The sequence below is a fragment of the Schistocerca piceifrons genome, chromosome 3 (genome assembly GCF_021461385.2).
Source record: "Schistocerca piceifrons isolate TAMUIC-IGC-003096 chromosome 3, iqSchPice1.1, whole genome shotgun sequence".
Taxonomy (NCBI): Eukaryota; Metazoa; Arthropoda; class Insecta; order Orthoptera; family Acrididae; genus Schistocerca; species Schistocerca piceifrons.
In genome coordinates, this window is record NC_060140.1 from 691,958,960 (window position 1) to 691,984,299 (window position 25,340).

The 25,340-nt window shown below is 43.2% G+C and overlaps 1 protein-coding gene across 1 annotated transcript in view; it reads left to right on the forward strand.

Moving 5' to 3' along the window:
* The window catches only part of LOC124788968 (ATP-dependent translocase ABCB1-like), a 144,920-nt gene that overhangs the window by 74,670 nt on the left and 44,910 nt on the right, over nt 1-25,340 (forward strand). Inside the window, exons 12-16 of the mRNA XM_047256258.1 lie at nt 10,682-10,914; nt 15,187-15,445; nt 19,886-19,990; nt 21,877-22,038; nt 24,818-25,021. Of these exons, the coding sequence (XP_047112214.1) occupies nt 10,682-10,914; nt 15,187-15,445; nt 19,886-19,990; nt 21,877-22,038; nt 24,818-25,021 (963 nt within the window). The remainder of the gene's footprint in view (nt 1-10,681; nt 10,915-15,186; nt 15,446-19,885; nt 19,991-21,876; nt 22,039-24,817; nt 25,022-25,340) is intronic.

Below are 25,340 nucleotides of genomic sequence, written 5' to 3' on the forward strand. Positions count from 1 at the left end.
CTGCGGAGAGATTTGGAATTTAATATACGATGCTGGTGCAAAGTTTGGTGATCAAGAATTTTACACCAACACCTCTCCTCCAAATATTGCCAGTGAACATTTTATACGAGCAATATTTGAATTGATTTACACTGCTGGCCACCGTAAATGCAACACCCTGAAGGAAGCATCCGAATCAAGTGAAATTTACACCACGGGTTTGCAGCGATGAGATATGCAACTGATTAGAATTTCAGCGCAGACGCACATCACGCGCGTCTGTGGCGCCACCTCATAGCGCCATTTAAGGCTTGGCGATTTCGACGAGTGTACATTCGGCACGTGTGTTTACCTTGTGGTTGTTTCACAAGACGATCAGTTATGCCTCGTAGACAACAGCGCGAACATCGTTTGATCAAGTATCCGAGTTCGACAGAGGAAGGGTAGTGGCTTACCGAGATTGTGGATTATGATACAGAGAAATCGCTAGTCGTGTTGGACGAAACCAAACAACTGTAATGCGGATAAAATGGTTCAAATGGCTCTAAGTACTATGGGACTCAGCTGCTGAGGTCATTAGTCCCCTAGAACTGAGAACTAGTTAAACCTAACTAACCTAAGGACATCACAAACATCCATGCCCGAGGCAGGATTCGAACCTGCGACCGTTCCAGACTGCAGCGCCTTTAACCGCACGGCCACTTCGGCCGGCGTAATGCGGATATGTGACCGTTGGATGCAGGAGGGTACGACGGACCGGCGTGGTCGATCGCATTCACCTCGGTGCACCACTGCACGTGCTGATAGGCAAATTGTGAGCATGGCAGTGACGGATCGCTCAGTGACATCCTGAACCATAGCACAGCACATTGCGTCTGTAACGCATCATCCAGTGTCTGCGCGTACCATTCGACGCCGTTTACAGCAGAGTGGTCTGTCCGCAAGACGTCCATTGCTTCGTCTACCATTGACGCAGAGCCACAGACGTCTCCGTCGCCAATGGTGTGATGACAGACGGATGTGGACGGCAGAATGGAATGACGTTGTCTTTACTGACGAGGCACGCTTCTGTCTGCAGCACCACGATGGTCGGATTCGAGTGTGGAGACACCGTGGAGAGAGGATGCTGGACAGCTGCATTATGCACCGCCACACTGGTCTTGCACCGGGTATTATGGTATGGGGCGGTATTTGATATTACTCTCGCACGCCTCTAGTACGCATTGCCGGTACTTTAAATAGCCGGCGCTACATATCCGAGGTGCTGGAGCCAGTTGTCCTTCCTTACCTTCAGGGCTCGGCCACAGCCATATTTCAACAGGATAATGCGCGACCACACGTGGCACGCATTGTCCAAAGGTTCTTTGTCAATAACCAGATTGAAGTGCTTCCCTGGCCGGCTCGCTCTCCGGATCTTTCGCCGATAGAAAACGTGTGGTCCATGGTTGCTCAACGAGTGACCCAGATTACATCCCCAGCTGCCACACCAGATGATCTTTGGCAACGTGTGGAAGCTGCTTGGGCTGCTGTACCCCAGGAACACATCCAACGTCTCTTTGACTCAATGCCGAGACGTGTGGCAGCGGTGATCTCCAACAATGGCGGCTACTCTGGCTACTGATTCTGGCAGGAACCACATGTCACAGACGTCTGTAAACGTAATCATTTGATACTTGGTCAACATGTTATCTACAAAATAAATTTTGTTGTGCTACCTCTTGTCTTTCTTGGTGTTGCATTTACGGTGGCCAGCAGTGTACTTCCGAGGGCCATCACATAGTTGTGCGCTAGCGATCTCGGCTACGGAAGCAGTTAGTGTTTCAATCACATCCAATTGACATAAAAATGTCAACGTTTCTGGCACCGTTACAGTGGCCTCCTTCTGAGTGTTCCGAGTCTACGTTAGTTTATCCAGTATAGTTTATTTACATTTCTACGCCGTACGATATTTATGCCTACGCGGTTATATCAGTTATATACGCTCTAAGCCATACAATCGCGGAAGGAAAACTTGCCATATGTGCATTTTTTGCGGATCTGCTTACACACAGTGCAAAGAACTCAGCCTCACAGTAAGTACAAGCGGCAGATGCCTTACCGTTTATGAAAGTCATGGGTGTCGATACAGTGATAAATCTGAAGACAAGGATGAAGATTTTTCGCCAGTCAATGAACCCAGTGCAAACCTCTCAAAGTGTCTCTGTGGTTGTGACTGGGACCTATCAGCTGTTGCTCTGCAAGTGATAAAAAATGGAAATGCCGTGTGGCTAGGGCCTCCCGTCAGGTAACCGTTCGCCTGGTGAAAGCCTTTCGAGTGGACGCCACTTCGGCGACTTGCATGCCGATGGGGATGAAATGATGATACTAAGGACAACACAACACCCTGTCCCTGAGCGGAGAAAATCTCCGACCCAGCCGGGAATGGAACCCGGGCCGTTAGGTACGACATTCCGTCGCGCTGACCACTCAGCTACCAGGGGCGGACTGCAGGTGATGATAATAACGCACAATTATTCAGTTCCAGTATCAGAAAATTTGTGTCTCAGCATAAAATATATTTTGCAGACTACTGGAGAGATACTGGCATTACTCAAGAATACATTCAGGACAATAATTATTTAAAAGGAAGCTCTAGTCACGAGCATCAGTAATTCAACTGATGACACTAAGAGTCTGTCTGTCCAATCAAGATAAGAACACTATTACGGTGGCGATTGAAGTAGAGTATAGGAAAGAAGAGTTTCTGATATAGCTATACTGAATAGGACGTTGTTGCAATCTCTGACATTAGATGCCTCGTTTTCCGATGGAATGTCACTCTCTACTTTCGTTGGGAGCGTCAGCGATAACTATCGATCTGAAACGTTGCTGGCAGACGGTGAATCTAGTTTGTACTATCGACTGTGATAGAGACGACCACTGTACGCAGATTCCAGGGAACAAAATTGAATCTTTGCGAATGTTGACGCCACCAGTAAAACACCTGCCTTGTAATAACGACATACAATAAAGCACCCCTGGCAGACTCCAGCTGCCAATGTTCTGCTTGCCTCAAAGTAATAACTAACATCTAGAAAAGTGATCCTCAAATAATTGCTAGTAAGGTTTAAAAAATTCATAGTAATGGAGACATGTGGCTTTGTTGCTTTGTGGTTCTGAGTAACGTATTAAGTAACTTGGTAAATGGTAAATTTAGCGATGCTCCAAACCATCAGAGTAATTATGATGTACTATAGTTACATTCTGCACCTGACTGGGAGTCAAAGTCACTTAGAAGTGTCTAAGCGTTTGACTGTTCTTTTATTCTGCTTTTTTACAATATTGAAATTTCAGATCTGTACTCGTTTTCAAGTGATTCATGGTTATTCCAAAGTAATTTTACACATTGAATGCTGTAGGACATGCCACAATGATCATCCGCAATATATGACCATAAATCGAATATAATATGAACGCCACTTATATGAATACAGACATTATCAGTCGGTGCTCTCACATGTTGTTTTTGGTTGGACACGTTACAACACTTCAGTCATTTTCAATAGCTAGGCTGACCAGATCTCAAAGACAAAAAAACTGTGACTCTTGTGGCTGCAGTTTATACTTAACTTCGTTACTGCACTTAAGCTTGTATTCCATGTCAGATTTTGAAATCTACTACAGGGATACGCCGTTGCAGCAACTGAAAAACCTAGAGCAAGAATGAATTTTCTTTTTGTGAATTGGAAAGAAAAATGTAGGTGCATTACAAATAAGTAAAATTCTTTTCTTCAGAAATAGACTGGATGTATTTTCTGCAATGTTCAGTCACTATTTTAAATAGGTAAAATTTGTTAGTCCTGCAAACTTTGTAATATTATTTATCAGATACAATTTTTCGTTCTAAGATTTACTTTGCTGTATTTATCAGGAGACTGAACGGATTGTAGCAGTTCCTTGTCAGAAAGAAAATAATTATAAAATTCTGTGCAAGAAAACTGAAATGAGTTTTCACAATAATAACAGCTGTTACTTTATTTAAATTAGCACCACCTTTCATCAGCATCTTCTGCAAGGCAGGAAGAAGATACAGCCAACGTGTTTTCCTGTTATGTAACAGGGACTTGTATTCAACTCCAGTAAACTCATGGAATTCTTTTAAGGCTTGGTCTCTTACGGTACAAGTTTTAAAACATTTGTAAATTTTGAACATAGTCACCTCAACATCAATAGACGGACTATTTGCTACTGATTGAACACTACTGTGCAAAACGTTAGCACCACATCGTCGAACATCAACACGTGACTTATTTAGTTTCGCTTAGAGATACTGGTAAACATTGAGTGTTCCATTACGGTTGGCTCCCCCAAAATTGGTATTTGCATTGTCTGCAGAATATGCAATTACTTTGTCCATTAAAACGTATTTGTGTGTCAGCTATTTCGTTTTGAACTTAGATAATAACCAAACTTTTTACTTTTACGTCGCAAGCAGGAATGTAATATCGAAATATTAATAGAATCGTTTTCATTGATTTGAGATTTAATACATCATTCATTGTGGAAACATATTTTTCTTTTTGTGATTCATTAACTATTACTGTAAGAACATGAGTGACAAACAATTAACAACAATTGCTTCACTTTTAGTTCTGGCACAACAATATTTGGGACTGCCGAACAGTTTACGAATCAGAGAAGAAGTACAGTGATTTAATCGAAAGCTATGATTTTGATAGATGACGTGATACGCAAACGTGCTTTCTTCAGTAGCCAGTTTTAATTCAAGCACTCTTGAAGTGTTTCTCTTAAAAAAAGAATTCATCTCCTTGCTACTTGTAGATGTCGATGATGCTTCCTTGAGCTTCTCCTTTTGTAAATCGCTTCTCCTGCCGCGATCTATTGAAAACACCGATCTGCATAACGTACATGCAACTTTACCGTTTATGAAGCTTTCGCAAAGAAATGAATTCTTTCTTTAACCTTTCATTAAATGAACACCTCCAGTTGGGCATTTTCACCAGACACCACACTTCCTTTATTTAATATCCACATTCACTGACTTCTAACAAAACGAGGTAGTAACTTTGTGTGCACAGTTGATCAGCCACCGACTTTTACTTCTAGTCTAGTGCATACATGCCAAGCAATATTCAATAAGCACCGCTAACACGAGCTGCATCGCTCACATTCTTCACAAAATTAACTTCCATTTGGCTGCAGTCCTGTTAGGAGAATGATTCTCTGTTATACCTCCTTTTATTTTGGTTTTAATTGTCTCGACGGCCGAAAAGTAGAAGGTCGGCAAGTTTGGGGCGAGCGTAGGTAATACCTGTTTGTCTTTCCAACACCTCTCATTCTTTCTTTAGGCAGAAGATGAGTTAATCAAATGTGGTATATATTGTGAAAATAAATATTTCCATAACGTTCTTCTTCTAGGAAATTTGTTTTACACAGATATTTAATTAAATGAGAAATATTATTCCTCTCATTTCCTTTCTCGACACAAAACCGGGACAATTGTGTGTGCCAATTATTATTTCGGGACACCGTGACATTTATGTGAAAACCGGGTCTTTCCCGGCAAAACCGGGACGTCTGGTCAATATCCCTACGAAACTAGAGACAATATACAAAAATGCTCTTGTCAACGTTGTAAGTAGGCTGTTTAGGTTTTCATATTGGTAACGCCACGTAGCACTCTGTGTGAGAATCACTGGCTGTGCTGTGTGCAGTCTGTGGCTAGTTTGTATTGTTGTCTGCCATTGTAGTGTTGGACAGCGGCAGCTGGATGTGAACAGCACGTAGCGTTGCGCAGTTGGAGGTGAGCCGCCAGCAGTGGTGGATGTGGCGAGAGAGATGGCGGAGTTTTGTAATTTGTCATGAACTGATATATATATTATGACTATTAAGGTAAATACATTGTTTGTTCTCTATTAAAATCTTTCATTTGCTAACTATGCCTATCAGTAGTTAGTGCCTTCCGTAGTTTGAATCTTTCATTTAGCTGGCAGTAGTGGCGCTCGCTGTATTGCAGTAGCTTGAGTAACGAAGATTTTTGTGAGGTAAGTGATTTGTGAAAGGTACAGGTTAATGTTAGTAAGGGCCATTCTTTTGTAGGGATTTTTGAAAGTCAGATTGCGTTGCGCTAATAAAAATATTGTGTGTCAGGTTAAGGACAGTCTTGTATAAATTTTTCAAAGCGGACGTTTCATTAGTTCTAAGTTGAACTGATGTTGCATTGTGAGATAATATTGGTAAGATATGCCATATAAGTAGCTCGTTCATATTTGATTCGTAATTGGTGCTTACCGGTCTATGCTCACATATAGTGTTTATTGGTTGAATCGGTTTCGACACTTAATTCTTTTTCAACAGCCCTATGAAACAAGACACAATAGGCAACATACACACTTATCAATACTACATCAAAAATTAGATAAACACATAATTACACTACATAAATAATAGTGACGCAGCCATGTGCTAAGAAATATGATGGGATAACTTTAATTTGCATAGTGTAGTTAGGTCTAATTTGATAATGTAACGTTATGAAACGTCCCCTTTGAAAAATTTATACAAGACTGTCCTTAACCAGACACACAATATTTTTATTAGCGCAACGCAATCTGACTTTCAAAAATCCTTACAAAAGAATGGCCCTTACTAACATTAACCTGTACCTTTCACAAATCACTTACCTCACCAAAATCTTCGTTACTCAAGCTACTGCAATACAGCGAGCGCCACTACTGCCAGCTAAATGAAAGATTCAAACTACGGAAGGCACTAACTACTGATAGGCATAGTTAGCAAATGAAAGATTTTAATAGAGAACAAACAATGTATTTACCTTAATAGTCATAATATATATATCAGTTCATGACAAATTACAAAACTCCGCCATCTCTCTCCGCACATCCACCACTGCTGGCGGCTCACCTCCAACTGCGCAACGCTACGTGCTGTTCACATCCAGCTGCCGCTGCCCAACACTACAATGGCAGACAACAATACAAACTAGCCACAGACTGCACACAGCACAGCCAGTGATTCTCACACAGAGTGCTACGTGGCGTTACCAATAAGAAAACCTAAACAGCCTACTTACACTAACAGTTGACAGATCTACAGATATATTTCATCTCTGACGCAGACACGGATACTTCATATTGTATCAGCGATTCATCATGTTTACAACTGCGTCAGGAGTTGCATTGTGTTTTGGACTGTTGTTGAACTGAGAACTAACGTTGGTTTTAAATAACAGATAGGTGGCGCTGACGCGGTGTTCGTTGTATGGTCATTTGTTGCACATGATCTTCTTGCCATCTGCTACGGCTACAGTGCAGCGTCCCTCGTCCATTAACGTCCTACTCGCAAATAACTGATTCCCGCAGAGTTTCGGACGATACTACTGCATTCGCACTGAAGTGAATGTCATGGATCCATCACGCTATTACAGAAATGCATATATATACACGAGCAGTGTCTGTTCTGTCGGACACGTGCAACGGAACAGACACCACTCGTATACACACACATGTCAGTAGTTTATAGTAGCTATCCGTGATTGTGCTAATGTGAGATAACTACGCTCTGATTAAGGGATACTTTTGGATTTAACTGTTTCAAGTTAACTGATGTTATTATGTCATTCGTATGACGACGTGTACTTCTAACTATTTCTGATTTCTGTCCGAGTACCCACCTATTCCTCGGCACTCGGTCGCATCCAACACCAGATATGGCAGTTAACCTCAACCACTGTCCTTACACAGAGTTAGCTAATATATGATTGCACGAATCTTGGTTGGGCAATGAATTTTAGACATTAGCGCTATTACAGCAAGGGAAGATGCGCCAATATTGGCGTAGTGTGAGAGTACTTGGCACTTCACGGTAAGGCATCCGTCGGATAGGGATGATACGTATGGCGGCCTCATTGGTGTTAATAGATTGGACGAGATTATATACTGGCACCTAGTTTTACTATCCCGTGTTTTCATTAGAATCAATAGCAGAAACACGATGCGATACTACACACACACTCGCCAAACTCAACGACTCTCTCCGTTAACATAGTGACACTTCCGATACTAAAGTGGCGCGGAAAGAGTTGCATCAGGAAATAAGCCACTGCAAAAGCAATGTAAACAGGTTTGTTTCCTAGGAGACAGAAAACATCGCAGAATAGTTAGTAAAAAACTGGTAGGCGATTCTGATATTGTCTTCGCTGTTGTTATTGCACTTGGACTTCTCCACTGGTGACAGGACTTCTTAAAGTATGTCTCGTTTTTCCAGGCCAACAGAAATAATACAACATTGTTCCAGTATTCTTCTGCTGATAACTAATTACTTATTATAGTTATAAGGATTTTACCATAATTCCTGACAAATTCACGTTTGCAATCGTGCACCACATATTCAGAGTGGTTCAAAAAGTGTAAGTTGGTTAATTAGCATTACTTCCTAATTAATTTGCCGAAACATGTCATATTTTGCTGTTGTCTGTCAGTTGCCACATATCTTTTATTTTGTTGCATGATAGTCGCCACAGAAGTGTTGTTTTGCTTTTTTCCATGTTCGACACCACACAAGCGTTGTTTTGTACATGGCTAGTACAAGGCTGACATTCGATTAAAGAAAAATAGTTTTGAACTGGTAAATTAAGTATGAAAACATTAATGAGGTTCAACACCAATGGAAATATGAGTTTCAAACAGAGACATCGACAAGTGTAACAGTTGCACACATTTGAAACAAGTTTGAAGTCGAAGGCTGTGTTATAGATGTTCACAAACAATGATACGGAAACCCTCTAGCAGCAACACGTCCAGCGATTTCCCGTACTGTGTTACAACAATTCGCTCGGTCATGACAGATGTCTGAGAGACAGCGAGCCCCTGAAACCACTCTGAGCCGCTCAGGCGTTCAGCGCGTTTAGAAGACTGCGAAGTTTAAGCGCTACATCCCAAGACCAAATACACTAAACGAGGACAACGCATATCGTAGAATGTAGAACTGCGAGTGGGTTAATAGTACGGCGCACGGAGATGAAGCGTTTGTAGAGGTAATTGCGTGGTCTACTGCGGTGCACGTTAATGCGGTGGTACAGAAAACCGGCACAGTTGCGCCTAATGGGTTGCAGCAAATTGGCACTTCAATGTGAAAAGAACCGTAAGTTTATCGGGAGTGAATCTGTGGTGTGGGGTATCTTATCGGGCTTTGATCGGGCCATTTTTCTCTGAAGGCACTGTTAGCAGTGAGATTTAACCAGAGAAACTTGAGACATCTATTTTATCTCCCGATCGTGAATTGCATGGGGACGAAAGGCTTTACGATTTTAATTTACTTTGTCGCTACCAGTTTCAACGCTTCATTGCGTCATCTTCAGGCCTGTATGCATAAAACATTAAAGATAGCATTATCAGCTTATCAATCAAGTTACATAGAAACAGATTAAAACAGAATGAGAACAATGGCAAGACTCTACAATGAATTTACACCGAGCATCTGACAGAAAGAACAGATAAATCCATTGTCACATATCTAAAATGTACCATCACGAATTTCCACTCAATACATTGTACAATTATACTATCTATTAAAACTTCTTTAAATACTAATCATGAGTTTTATCTGACAGTCGGACATGCATTATCCGCACAATCCTGAAACAACTTACTGTAAGACAAAATAACTGTAAAAGGTGATGAAAGGAAGGAAACAATACCTCACAAAGAAGTAAAAACAAGGAACATGACCTATGTGTCGTGTCAAAGTACGTATAAAGTGCTTATTTGTACACAGATAAGGGGCACACACTACGTCATATCTACAAAATGAACGTCCAAGACGTGGTATAAACTGAATGTAGGACCCATATACATAGAAAAATGGTTCAAATGGCTCTGAGCACTATGAAACTTAACATCTATGGTCATCAGTCCCCTAGAACTTAGAAGTACTTAAACCTAACTAACCTAAGGCCATCACACAACACCCACATATATAGAACGTATACATAGAAGGTATAAGCTGATAATGCTATCTTTAATGTTTTATGCATACAGGCCTGAAGATGACGCGATGAAGCGTTGAAACTGGTAGCGACAAAATAAATTAAAATCGTAAGGACGGCTGTAGGTGTTATTATTTTGTGTCACGATAGTAAACGGCCGTCATCGCAGACACCTCCTGCTAAAAGGATGGATATACGAAAGAAAGGCTTTACTTTCAACAAAACGGTGTCCCACCCCACTACCATAATCGTGTCAGGGAGTGCCTCCACAAAATTCTATCCTCACGATGGACAGGTGCAAGAGATTCTGTCAAGTGTCCACCACGTTCTCCAGATTTAACGACTCTGAAATTTACCCGATGGGTAACACTAAAGGACGTCGTTTATCGACACAAAAACTACCCACACTGGATGAACGTCGAGGATGCATAGAACATTCATGTACAGGTATCCAACTGGAAACGTTATAGTCAGTAGGTAGTGCAGAATTTCTGCGACATCACCTCTGTAAGGATGTTAATGGTGACCATTTCCAACACCTGCACTGATTTCAATAAGTTTAAGCTACACTTTCAAGGAAAATGAGACGTTTTCGTCAATTAATTTAGAAGTTATGTGTAACTAAAGAGTGTATTCATTTTCTGGGCTTCTCTGTGTTTGTCGCCTTTTGAAACTCTCTAGTTCCAACTCTTTCAGGCCAGCGTTGGACGCACGACCATCATCGTGGCACACCGACTGTCAACCATCCGCAACGCGGACAGGATCGTGGTGATCAGCGGAGGCTCCGTCGTCGAGGAGGGTCCGCACGACGCGCTCATGGCACTGCAGGGCCATTACCACAACCTCGTCACCACACAGGTCACCGACTCTGAAGACACTTCTAAATCTTCAAATGAATCTGCAGGTAAGCCTCTTAGAGCCCGTCGTGCGTTCACAGCCGCTTAGAGACAGTTACGAAGAACGAGTGTCCTCGCCTGTTACCCATTTTCCAGCGTTTTTAAAGAAGGGTGCATACAGTTGTAGTTGCGTCATGTCCAGGAAACTAAAAGTATACTCACCGTATCTTGCTACTCTGATTACACTTTGCATGGCACATATTACGTTCCAATATATGTCCAGAAAGCTTGATGAGTAGATCACTTCTCTATGGAAACGTACACTATGTGAGCAAAAGTATCCAGACACATCCAAAAACATACGTTTTTCATATTAGGTGCGTTATGCTGCCACCTACTGCCAAGTAGTACACCATATCAACGACCTCAGTAGTCATTAGACATCGTGAGAGAGCAGAATGGGGCGCTCCGCGGAACCCACGGGCTTCGAACGTGGTCAGGTGATTCGGTTCACTTGTGTCATACGTCCGTACGCGAGATTTCCACACTACTGAACTTCCCTAGGTCCACTGTTTCCGATGTGATAGTGAAGTGGAAACGTGAAGGGACACGTAAGCACAAGAGCGTACAGGCCGACCTCGTCTGTTGACCGCCGACAGTTGAAGAGAGTCATACTGTGTAATAAGCAGACACCTATTCAGACCATCACACAGGAATTCCAAACGGCATCAGGATCCACTGCAAGTACTATGAGGGTTAGGCGGGAGGTGAGAAAACTGATTTCATGGTCGAGCGGCTGGTCATAAGCCACACATCACGCCGGTAAATACCAAACGACGTGGCTGGCTCTGAGCACTATGGGACTTAACATCTATGGTCATCAGTCCCCTAGAACTTAGAACTACTTAAACCTAACTAACCTAAGGACATCACACAACACCCAGCCATCACTAGGCAGAGAAAATCCCTGACCCCGCCGGGAATCGAACCCGGGAACCCGGGCGTGGGAAGCGGGAACGCTACCGCACGACCACGAGATGCGGGCACTAAACGACGTCTCGCTTGGTGTAAGGAGCGTAAACATTGGACGATTGACAGTGGAAAAACGTTGTATGGAGTGACGAATCACGGTACATAATGTGGCGATCCGACGGCGGGGTGTTGGTATAGTGAATGCCCGGTGAACCTCATCTGCCAGCGTGTGTAGTGCGAACAGCAAAATTCTGGTGTGGTCGTGTTTTTCAAGGAGAGGGCTTGCACCACTTGTTAGTTTGCGTGGCACTATCACAGCACAGCCCTATATTGACGTTTTAAGCACCTTCTTGTTCCCACTGTTGAAGAGCAATTCGGGGATGGCGATTGCATCTTTCAACACGATCGAGCACCTGTTCATAATACACGGCCTGTGGTGGAGTGGTTACACGACAATAACATCCCTGTAATGGACTAGCCTGCATAGAATCCTGACTTGAAGCCTATAGTACACCTTTGGGATGTTTTGGAATGCCGACTTCGTGGCAGATCTCAACGACCGACATCGATACCTCTGCTTAGTGCAGCACTCCATGAGGAATGGGCTGCCATTCCCCGAGGAACCTTCCAGCACCTGATTGAACGTATGCCTGCGAGAGTGAAAGCTGTCATCAAGGCTAAGGGTGGGCCAAGATATTGAATTCCAGAATTACCGATGGAGGGCGCCACGAACTTGTGAGTCATTTGCAGCCAGGTGTCCGGATACTTTTGATCATATAGTGTATATTAAAAATTGCCGCATGCGCATGAAGTGACGAGGCGAGAAGTGTCACTATCGTCGTCTACACTGAACAGAAGCATATTATTCGCTTACTACAGCCAGGGAACACAGTACTATGAAGATTCGTACTATAACAGGAAGCAACAACAGAAATTATTGTAAAACGCGACAACAGCTATAGAAACATAAGCCGTGAAGGAGAAAAATTATTTGTTATTAAATTACTGATGTATTTCCTTAGAGTAATCGTCTAATGTACACTGATGTGGCTAAAAATCGTGTTAGACCTCCATTTGCCACACGTAGTGCAGCAGCTCGACGGTTGGAAGTCCCTGCAGAAATGCTGCGCCATGTTGCCTGCATAGCCGTCCATAGTGCGAAAGTGTTGCAGGTACATGATTTTGTGTAGGCACTCACCTCCCGATTATGATGTGGCTAAAAATCGTGTTGGACCTCCATTTGCCACACGTAGTGCAGCAGCTCGACGGTTGGAAGTCCCTGCAGAAATGCTGCGCCATGTTGCCTGCATAGCCGTCCATAGTGCGAAAGTGTTGCAGGTACATGATTTTGTGTAGGCACTCACCTCCCGATTATGGGCCATAAATGTTCGATATGATTCGTGTCGGCCGATCTGGACGGCCAAATCATTCGTTCTAACTGTCCAGAATGTTCTTCAAACCAATCGCGAACATCTGCGAAGTGTTTACGTGACGCATTGTCATCCATAGAACTGTCATCATTGTTTGGGAATATGAAGTTCGTCAATGACTGCAAATGGTCTCCAAGTAGCTGAACACAACCATTTCCAGTCAGTAATTGATTCAGCTGGACCAGAGGACCCAGTCCAGTCCTTGTAAACACAGCACGCACCACTGTCGTGGCACCACCAGCTTGCACAGTGACGACTTTGGTCCATGGCTTCATGGAGTTTGCACCTCATTCGAACACTACCATCAGTTCTTACCAACTGAAATCGGGACTAATCTGGCGAAGCCACGGTTTTCCAGTCTTCTAGGGTCCAACCGATATGGTTACGAACCGAGAGTGTCGTTGCAGGCGATGTCGTTCTGTTGGCAAACGCACTCGCCTCGGTCGTCTGCTGCCATAGCCCATTAACGAAAGATTTCATCTCACTGTCCTAACGGATACGCTCATCATACCTCCAACAACGATTTCTGCTGTTATTTCTCGCAGTGCTACTTATCTGTCAACGCTGACAATCCTATACTAATGCCGCTGCTCTCGATCGTTAAGTCAGTGCAGTAGGCCACTGCGTTGTTCGTGGTGAGAGGTATTTCGGTATTCTCAGCACACTCTTGCCACTGTGGATCTCGGAATATTAAATTTTCTAACGGTTTCCGAAATGGAATGTCTAGCTGCAACTACTGCTCCGCGTTCAGTGTCTGTTAATTTCCGTCGTGCAGCCATAATCACGTTGGAAACCTTTTCACTTGAATCACCTGAGTACAAATGACAGGTCCGCTATAGCACTGCCCTTTTATACCTCGTGTAAGCGATACTGTCGCCGTCTGTACATGCGCATATGGCTATCCCATGACTATTGTCACGTCACGCGACGTTCTGAGCCGCGGCCTTTTCTCCACATGTCACTCTGTTGTTTGAAGCGTTGCCGACCCCGAGGGTGACGTCGCAGGGCGCTACAGTTTTTTACCATTACAGAGAAAGGTTGTAGGCACCTTTGAACCAAATTTCAAACTTACGGGTCACAATGAGCGACTGTTTTCGGCCGGCCGAAGTGGCCGTGCGGTTAAAGGCGCTGCAGTCTGGAACCGCAAGACCGCTACCGTCGCAGGTTCGAATCCTGCCTCGGGCATGGATGTTTGTGATGTCCTTAGGTTAGTTAGGTTTAACTAGTTCTAAGTTCTAGGGGACTAATGACCTCAGCAGTTGAGTCCCATAGTGCTCAGAGCCATTTGAACCATTTGACTGTTTTCGGGTTTCGAAGAAGTGGTATTTTCTTGGGCAGTCTGTTTTCTGTACGCCCTGTAGTTTTCGTGCAGTCGTATTTGGAAATTCCAGAGGTATGTATGAATAACCCTGTATTGGATACATAACACCATTTCCAGTGTTAATTTGTACAGCAGCCGTTACATTTATTATGTGTTAGAATCGGTGGCTGTGCCCCATTTTCGAGGTGTCTGTGACGTTATATTTTCAACAAGATAGCGCAAGAATTTTTTTGCTCTTTCTGTGCTAACCTAGCTCGATAAATGGCACCCTGAACTACTTCCTGGGTCATCACATACTAAAGACCCCTCACCCATCGAAAACACACGTTGTATTGGAGACCATCATTCCACCAGTCGATTGACTATATCTGGAACAGACCTGCATCTGTCACGCAAGACCATTTCGACTCCATACGGGCGGGCAACAGAGCTGTTGCTGCTGGCAGAGGTGACTGATCTGTTTTAAGATTTAGATTGCGCGTACCGCTGAATCATATACAAATTTAATCAGGTGTTCTGCCCACTATACTGTACGCATGCAGTAAGTAAAATTTTGTTGCAACTTTGGTATCCAGTAGGGTAGATGTGAATGGCGTAGAAGTGTCACGTGGAACCGGTGGTTGCAGACGCGAGCCGCGTGAGGCCGGAACGCCTGCTGAGTGTGCGCAGTGACGCGTCGTCGGCTGCGGGGGAGGAGGAGGCGGAGGAGCAGGAGATGAACCCCGCACTGCGCGCCGCCGCCGAGAGGTACGCCGAGCAGCCGCCGCAGCCGGTGGGCGTGCTCGAGGTGATGCGCCTCAACAGCCCCGAGTGGCCGCAGCTTGCTATCGGCACCGTCTTCTCCATAGTCGCCGGCTGCGCCATGCCCGTCTTCGCCGTACTCTTCGGTGACGTCATCGGGGTAAGGGAATGAGCCACATTTTGACGACTAGCCCTATTTCTTTACGAATGGGTACCAAACAAATTTGTGTGGACAACCAAGTAATGCTATCCACACGTCCCTTAAGCCGTCGGCACACGGACCGTGCATCCGAACGTTGAGCGTTGAGCGTGCCGAGTTTCTGACGTCATAGCGTGGAATAGCACGTTCGGGAGTCTTTCCGAACGTGGGGAGCAATATCTGGCGTGTCAGATATTCTGAGCGTGCGTCTCAGCGTTGACCAATGAGATGGCAGAACGCCACCTACTCACACGCACGCCGTCTGCCTTCAGTTCAGAGTTGTGAGGCGCCATATTGGGATTCATTTCAAGCCTATATGTATATATGCCGTTTCTCAGCACCATCAAATTGAGAATCACTGGAAACCCGTTGTTAACTGTGTTATTCGTTCCAATAAAATAATGAGAAACATCACATTCGTGGCAAAAGAATTGTTGCAACTTGCGTATTGTGAGAGCAGGCTATTTGAAGGCAGCGACACACTGAAGATCCACCCAAACCGCATTGTTCTTGGTACAATTTGTTATAGTTAAATTTCAATTAAGTAACAAAATTATCTACGATTAAAGTTTTTAGCAAGAGGTAACACAATATGGCTAAGGCTACAGAGTGTATTGTTGATTCAGCGTAATGAGCAACGACTCTGACCATTAATGAGTTTCCGTTAGGGCGGTGGTTCGCGTCGTAACACTCCCAAAATTTTTTTCCTAACATTCGCGTTTTTATTAGGTTCTGATACTTTATTATTAGTTTAATATATGTTATAATATTTGAAGTTATGTAAATATAAGCTCACCTTTTTTTTAGGGGTGACTTGTTCGATTGGCTTAATCTACAGAACAGCTTGCGCTACTTGTATAAAGATATTTTACTCCTTTTTCTTTTACGCTTCGTAATTTACATGTTGCAAAGATTCTGCTACTGGGTAGGAACAGTGATCAAGTAAGACTGACCTTGGGGTTTTACTAAAATGTGGGAATGATGAAATAATGTTTATCTTATGCGGAGTTTTCCATATTTGTACCGCACTGTTTGTAATGGAACTTTTATAAGCCTGTGTCCTTACTGATTGGACGTGGTACTTTCCTTTTCGTGGACAATGAAGGAAATGTGCATTTTAATAGAGCTAACGTGAGAATTTTACTCGCGCCCGTTGAGTAAACAGTGTGATTTACGAACTAGAAACGTGGCTCAACTGCCGCTGGAGTGTGTTGCAATCGCGTATACCACGTTGGGGCCCATGTACCTTATGCACAAGTCGCATCGTTCTTGAGTGTTCAGCAGCACGTTGAACTTGGCACGCTCAACGTTGACGTTCGACAGCGCGATCCGTGTGCCGACGGTTTTATTCGTACCTCCAAGCGTATCCGCAAGTCTTTGATCTGTATGCACTCGTAACTCCGCCTCCCTAAATGAATGATCAGCATGTCTGCAGTTCTGGAGCTCAGTTCCCGGTACTGTCAGCGGGAGGATGGAGGGGGTACAGTCAGTCTCGGCGTATATGCTATGATCTCTGCTTCCAGAGATGTTTGTGTTATGAGGCTCTTCTCTTTTCTTTTCCTCTTCGTCACTGAAGACCATTGTCTGAATCTTGTTCCTAAACAAACACGTGTTATACGTGTCCATTGCATTGATGTTTGCTTCTTTTAGGTTTCGGTTGTCCACTCAGCTTTTTAAATTTTCTAAATATTTGCTTCGTCGGTCTGTCATCATCCAGTCCATCCAAATTTCCGAAGAGCGACAGTCTTCTTTTGCACGTTGTGTTTATTCTCTGCATGTTGATAGAGTTCTTTGTGAGGTTGTGGTCTTTTCAATTCTGTGTCAGTTGCACTTGGGCTAATTTTGCGTCTAAGCAATCTTCTTTCCATATTCATAAATTTGTTTATGCCGCCTTTGCGCATTAGTTTTTGCGTCTCCCCGCCATAAAGAGTCTCAGGTCTGAGTATTATTGCAGAATGTGTACGGAGACCTGGCAGTGAACAAAAGCACGGTGATTCGTGGGGCAGGGAATCTGTCTTCAAACAGCAACCTACCCGATCTCGTGCGCGCCGACCGGCCGCACGCAGCTGTGATTCCTGCAATGTTAGAACGTGCGGACACACCCATTCGATGTGATCGTCGGATCACAAATATCTCGCTGTTCAAATAGCTACAAACAACTCTGGGCACATGAGAAGAGCTCACGAAACCTCACGGAACTCTTCTTTCTCATCCGCCCTACAGCTCGGATTTCGCACCTTCCGACTTCCACCTGTTTGGCCCAACGAAGGATACACTCTGCGGAAAGCAGTACATGTATGAGGTTATTGATCCACGAAAACGTCGGCTCCGACGTCGAGAAGTACAGTGGTACCAGGCCCTCCCAGTACGGTGGCGTAAGGTCGTCGTACTGAACGCAGATTCTGTTGAAACTAATTTTTTGTAGCCAAGAAAGTGGAGAATAATATGGTGTATAGAAATCCTGAATAAGACCAACCAGTTTCCAGGAAAAAATGTTTTATTTATTGAACGCCTTCTGAGTAATGTTTAATTATTCCAGTGTTCTGGAATACAATGTTCATCTTATTCGCTCTTTTATGTAGACTTCCTTTGACTTGTTGTTTATACTTAGCCATTCATGTAAATATTTGAATGAGCTCACTTTTATGATTTTGCACTGATTTTTGAATAATTTCTGTGGAATATTTTCAATAATTGTTCTAAATTCTGTCTCCGACAGAAGTAGCATTTTCTGTGTGTCTGGTACCAAGGCAGTGCCATATGCGACTGTCAGGCAGCCCTTATTGACGTTATCTTTTTGGTTTCCCAGTTCGCTGCACTTTCGTTCTCGGTTATCAGTCTTCTGAATAGTTCGATGCGGCCCACCATGAATTCCTCTCCTGCGCTAACCTCATCATCTCAGAGTAGCACTGGCACCCTGTCTCCAATTTTTATCTCAAAGTTTTTGGAGAGCTAAAATACCGATCAGTGTTGGTAACATTGATTATTAAAAACTAAAAATCACACGTCATAATCGTAATCGGTTACGATTTTATCAAAAAGAATCTTCAGACCATGTCTCATCAGGTAGTGAGCAGAGACGACGGTGGAGCATTGTTAAGGGGGACACCAGTGGAGATGTATGATGGAGGAAGTAATACGTTGTTCGACTCTTCCTAGGACGTACTCTCTCGACATTTTAGTAGTGAACCTCTCCGTGATGCGCAGCGTCTCTCTTGCCACGCGTGCCATAGGAGTTTGTTGAGCACATCTGTGGTGCTTTCGTGTCCATTAAACGATCTCGTGAAGAAACGTGCCACTCTTCGTTGGATCCTCTCGAACTGTTCTGTCAGTTCTACCTTATAAGGATACCAGAGTGATGAACAATACTCACGAACCTGTCGGACAAGTGCTTTGTTAGCGAGTAAATTGGTAAGTGAATTACATTTCCTTCAGTTTCTTCCTATGAATCTGGAATTATTTGTTTTATGTGGTAATTCCATTTTAGGTCTGTTCTAGTTATTTTACTGTAATTACTTTGCCCAATGATCCGTCAGTAAGGTCTATTTGTAGAGAATGGGTTTATTCAACCATTTATGACCAATATATCACATATATTCACGTTCAAGATCAACTAACAGTCCCTGCACCATAAATAGAACTTCTGCAGGTACTGTCTCATGTCGTTGCTATTCTACGACTGACGTATTACAACGAAACGTTTCTGTACTTCAGCGCTGCAAGTGCCTCCTTCAGGTACCTGGAAAACTGTAGCGGTATGTTTCTCCATGTAATTATCTCCCCGGGAAGCCATGAACAAATTTCATAATGTACCTCTGGAGTGATGGAGGGGGGAGGAGTGGAGGTGAAGGAGAGGATGATGAAAAAATATCTTCGTGAACAGAATTATGTAGTCAATCAGATAATTAAAAATGGCCAATATGTAAGAGCGTCACAGTACACATCATTACCTTTATCGTAGCTACGGTTTATGGAATATGTAAAAACAGTAAAATGATCAGATGCAAATAATTTATATGGCATGGATCATTCGAATGCTTCAGCGACCTGGTAACTACACGTGCATCACCAGAATAATGTAATAAGCAAACAGTTGTTTAGGTACACACGGGTTGCTCTACTGCTTGGTAATCTGGTCAGCTGTACCATTCAATTCGTCTGTTACAGCAAGTTCAATTACCTACACAGACTAACGAAGGAAAAATCTTACAGTTTTCACAAGTCTGAGATACAGTTAGTGTACCAGGCACAAGACGTTAGTGACAACAAGATGAATGGTGATCATAGAATTAAGGTACTGTACACATTTGTTACTCCTGACGTTACAAAACCAACCTGCAAAAGGTTAGCCATCTAACGGGAAGTAAAGCGATACTATTTAATTGTGTGTTTCTGTTTCAGACACTCAGCTTGCAAGATGGAGATCAAATGCGGAAAGATACGAATCGCTACTGTGTGCTCTTCGTTATTGTTGGCGTTGTCATAGGATGCAGCTATTTCTTGCAGGTAATGTTTAAGGCATAACGACTGGATAAATTCAAAATGGTTCAACCAAATCAAATTTTATCCTTTAAAGGAAAAAATGGTATATTACAAGGCAAAAACTACGCCACGCTGTTTTTATCAACATTAATAAGATACGAAGATAGCTATACAATTTGTGAGGTAACCTATGATTAATTCAATCATAAATAGAGCGAGTGCGACATTGTAGTTTCGGAGCCTGTAGAAACATAGGATTCTAAAAGCTAGCTACCAATGTCCTAATTATGTCTGATAAAGGATATATGTTGAGTACGTGCTACTTATTTAATATCTTTCATATGATAGGAGAAACCATAGAAAAGGTGAGAGCATTCAAATATTTGGGAAGTATGGTGAAGGAAGATAAGCATTGTGAACAGGACACCAAAGTCAGAATGGCTAGCAAACTCAGAAAAGACTCTTAGCAAGTGATTTACACAGAGTTAAGGAAGTGACTAGTGAAATGCCTGATGTGGAGCGCGGCCTTCTACGGGACAGGAGCATGAACACTGAACAAGCAGGAAGGGAGGAGAACTGAAGCTTGTGTAATGTGGATATAGCGCAGCCTGGAGAAAGTATGGAGAAAATCAACTGGACTGATAAAGTCAGGAATTAGGAGGTACTGAGAAGAGCTGGAAAAGGTCGGAGGATGTTGCTGACAGTGAAGAATAGGATAACAGGCTGCATAGCACATAATTTGAGACGAGATTGCTTCTACTAGAAGCAACTGAACGTTTTAGTCCGAGGAAGAGAGGGAAGGTCAGAAGAAGACATCAGAATCCGGATGACGTAAGTTGACCTCAAGGAAGGTACCACAGAATGAAGAGAAAATCAGAGCACAGAGAAGCATGGAAGGCTATGAAGCCTAAACCTGGCGCAAGGCCGATAACCAAATGATAACGATGATAAACTGACCTGTTAGTCTTAAATTAATTGTCTTAAAACTGTGCTAAATGTGGTATAACTGTATGGTTCTGAGCACTATGGGACTTAACTTCTGAGGTTATCAGTCCCCTATAACTTAGAACTACTTAAACCTAACTATCCTTGTGGTATCTTCTAGATTTTGACGAATGGTCGCGATACTAGAATTTGAAGATCGTCTGGTGCCTGTTGATGAGACTACATATAGTGTATGTAAGCTTGGCATGATGTTAAGTGGAGGTATATCCGCTATACCTCATTATTACTCTAGCATTTTGTATTGCAGTCTAATGTCGCATTAGTCTGTATAACGATTACCGAGTTTTTCAGATTTTGAACACGTTCAGATCCGTCGTAGTCGCAGAGAAACCGGTCAGTTTTATCTGTTTTACGCAGCCTTTATAGTTCTCCTTTCTAATTCACGACTTTTCAATGTATGTGCCCTAGAGACTTCTGGCAGCTGCGCGTAGCACATAAAAGTAACGGATTGCTCTGCGACTACAGTGGATCTGAAGACGTTTAAAATTTGAATGAAAGCGGTAATCATTATTTACACAAATGTAACAGTATGTTGCTATTCGGAATGTTAGAATACTATATGCCATACTCACATCGATTTCGAATTAACTAAGTATCTAAATAAATTTTGATACTGACTTGTGGAAATATTGGCAGCACTACTAAAATAAATTGGACATTTCAAAACGCCCGTTCACATGTCCTATCGACAATGGATTACTTTCTGCGGTGGCTCCGCGAAAAAATGATTGGCAAGAAATAACGAGTCTTGTAGAGTGTTTGTAACAACTGTTGTCAGACTACCTCTTCGACTATTCTGTTGCCTACAGCTTCATTGACATTAGCTCCGTGTGTCCAATAAATGTTGTGGGTGCCTCACCTAACAGAAGAGCGATGAATGTGTGCTTGTGTTCGTACGGTTACAGATTTTCATGTACGGCATAGCTGGAGAGAAGCTGACGATGCGAGTCCGAAGCCTCATGTTCTCGGCGATGCTGCGCCAGGAGGTGGCCTGGTTCGACGACAAGAACAACAGCACGGGAGCGCTCTGCGCCCGTCTCTCCGGTGACGCTGCCAGCGTTCAGGGGGTGAGTACGAACTCACTCGTAACTGAAGGGGTGCAGGCGTTCCGTGCCCGACTTCGTGTTGTGTAATTCCACAGTGCATTAGCAGTCTTATGATGTCCTCAGCTTACTCTCTTTTCTGTGAAAGCCTTTATTATGGTTTTTGTTTTATCTAGATAACCCAGCCTAAGGGATTACAAAATTCTACGTATTACTACTGCAACACAACTCTTTACTACTAACTACACCTGTAGCTACCTTATCCTCGATGGCTGGTACTCTTGAATATTAATGCTTACTTTTTCTATATTTGTACTCCTAACTCCTACAGTGACTACGCATTATACAGGGTTGTCGGAAACAGAATGAAAAGCTTGTAATGGTGTTTGAAGATGGGTTGTGCTGGGAAGTAGTTGTTAAGGCAAAAAATCGTTACGTTGCGCCCTATCTGAGTTAATTAGCACTGAAGTTAGCCAATCATGCCGTTGCGCACACAAATACAGGCGGCCCTCTAGAGACAGTGTCGCCAAATGTGTTATTCGCTTGGTTTCCTAAAACCGAACAAGAAAGTGATACCAAAATTGGACTTCGGACGGTAATAAGGATCGAATCCGAGCCACAGCCTGAGCAGTCTCTTGCGCTGTCATCTAGTCTACGAGAACAACTGACAAAAATTCTGTCTGACGGGCTGCTTGAATTTGCGCACTCAACGGCCTGATTGGCTAAGGTCATTACAAGCTCTTCTTTCCGATCACACAGTGCTTCTTCCAGTTTGTCACAATTGCACAGTGGTTTCAGACAAACTCTTCCCTGTATCAGATTTATGTCATGACGAATAGGTACTTCCAGGTGGACAACTGTTAACTGTAAACATGGGGGTGTCAATAAATTATGACATTTGTGGACCATCAGAACACCACGTTTGGTTGAAGCTGAACAGTACTAATCACGCAATTAATTTTCGCTTGGAATAAACGTTCGCATGATGGTTCTCATAAAATGAGTCTCTCTTTTCTATTTACAGTTTTATTGTAGTTACAGCACTACTGGACATGAAATTCTTTCTAAAGTACTGTGCTTGAATCCGGTATCTCTATTACGCAGAAATGCTGTCAGTAAACAATCTTAATTTTTCACCAAGTGTTCAGCACATAGATACAAAGTTTTAAAGCAATGAAAGCTACGAAAAAACCCAGTACTTTTCCCTATCGTTAATAATTACAACTTACTACTTGTATCTAGGTATCTGATAGGTCTGGAGTATAGTAATGTAACTCACCTTAATATTGGAATGGGATGCTTGTAACTGAAAATAAACGTCCGCAATGACGTGTTTCACAAAAGTAAGGGGGAAATATGCCAAGCGCGAAGTCCAGCGTAACGTTGCTTTAGACTTGTATTTTTATATGGAAGTCCACGTGGCAATAGAAAGTTGGGCGGTTATTTTTGCGAAATGTTTTATTCTAAACTGGTGAAAAAAACGTTGATCAAGGATTTCGAAATTTGCGAGAAGGGAGTATTGTTCGTACTACCGGGTACACATTTCTGATGTGAGGACAAAGCGAAAGTTCGTCGGTGTGGCTTTGAAAGATTAACAGTCTTCAGATAAAACTGCATTTAATTTGCTACATAGCGTTTTTTTATGTCAAGTACATTGTCAAATGATTTTTAGTGAGCAGATTCTACCGCTGACTTGCGTTTTGGAAAGATCTGTAAAATACTCATTTATGAATGTCATGGATCCAAGACGACATTCTGAAAGAAATTACAATTTATGTAGGAACATCCTTAACTCACTCAGAGAAATCCGTATCGGATGGCTTCATTCGATTTTTTTATTTATTATTTAATTTTTTCGAACAATAGCATCTGATCTATTTTTTTTATTTGTTAGTCATATTACTGGCGAGATCGGCTGCTGCCATAATCACACATTGTAATTAAGGTTACAAATAACACAATAACGCAAAGTGTTATATAGTGTCTAACATAAGGTTAACAACCAACTTCTTAGGATTGGAGTATGTGTCTGGAGAAACGAACTGAGGTTGGGAACGCATGTCCGAACACGTCATCCAGCGGAACTTTCAAGCTGTAGGAACATACGACTTTTGCTGGGCTACTCTTCTGCAACATGCGTGAATTTGTACACAGAGCGATCGCAAGCCGTATCACATTGGCCCTAACAACACACAGTTCGTCAGTTCCTTAGATGGCGTCGAGCGCTGCACGCCTAATACATCACCGTAGAGACCGCTAAGCGCAGAGGTGGCAGAGGCAACGACGTACAAATTCTCGTTACTGCCAGTGAGGTTGCCTAATGACCGGGAATTTTAAATTAGAGACACTGTAACATTGTTCGGTGACATCTCCGTAAATGGACTGCTACCCTTGATTTGTTGCTCAATGCATTCTCCATAGCCCTTTCGTCCGTGTTGTTTTGTTATATCCTGCATTAAACTGCCTGTCACAATGTTTAAAAACTGCAGGCTTGTGCTTCGCTTATTATTTGTTGTTACGACAACTCGTACTTATAATCACTCACCTTTTCTGTTGCTAAATCACGTTTGTGAGCTTGTACATAGACTTGAGGAGAGATGATTCAATTTTTTTCTGGCTTGCTGGTATGATGAGCTCATAATTTTTCGAATCGGAATATTCGGTACCTACTTGTCAGGATATTGTTCAATACATTACTGTGACATAAGCAGCTATATGATGTTCGTACATCTAAACTTTTTCTAGTGTAAGTTGGCCGTGGTGTAGCGGATGTTGTAAACAGGTGTTACATGTATACCCACAGGCGACGGGCCAGCGGATCGGCTCGATCGTGCAGTCGCTGGCGACGCTGGTGCTGGCGGTGGGTCTGGCCGTGTACTACGAGTGGCGCCTGGGGCTGGTCGCCGTTTCCTTCACGCCCTTCATGCTGGCCGCGCAAGTCATGCAGCGCAAGCTGGTGCGGGGAGAGACGCTGGGCCAAGCTGACGCCATGGAGAAGGCCATCAAGGTACAGCAGTCTGCTAACGGCCTCCACCAATATCAGAATTCGACGATAGTCTTATGCTCCGACTTCGGACCCGCCAGGGTAGCCGAGAACGCTAACACGCTGCTTCCTGGACTCAGGTAGGCGCGCCGGCCCCGGATCGAATCTGCTCGGCAGATTAACGACAAGGGCCGGTGTTCCGGCCAGCCTGGATGTGGTTTTTAGGCGGTTTTCCACATCCCAATAAGTCAATACTGGGCTGGTACCCCTGTTCCGCCTCAGTTACACGACTCGCAGACATCTGAACACTCTTGCACTATTCCATTAATTACACTCGACGCAG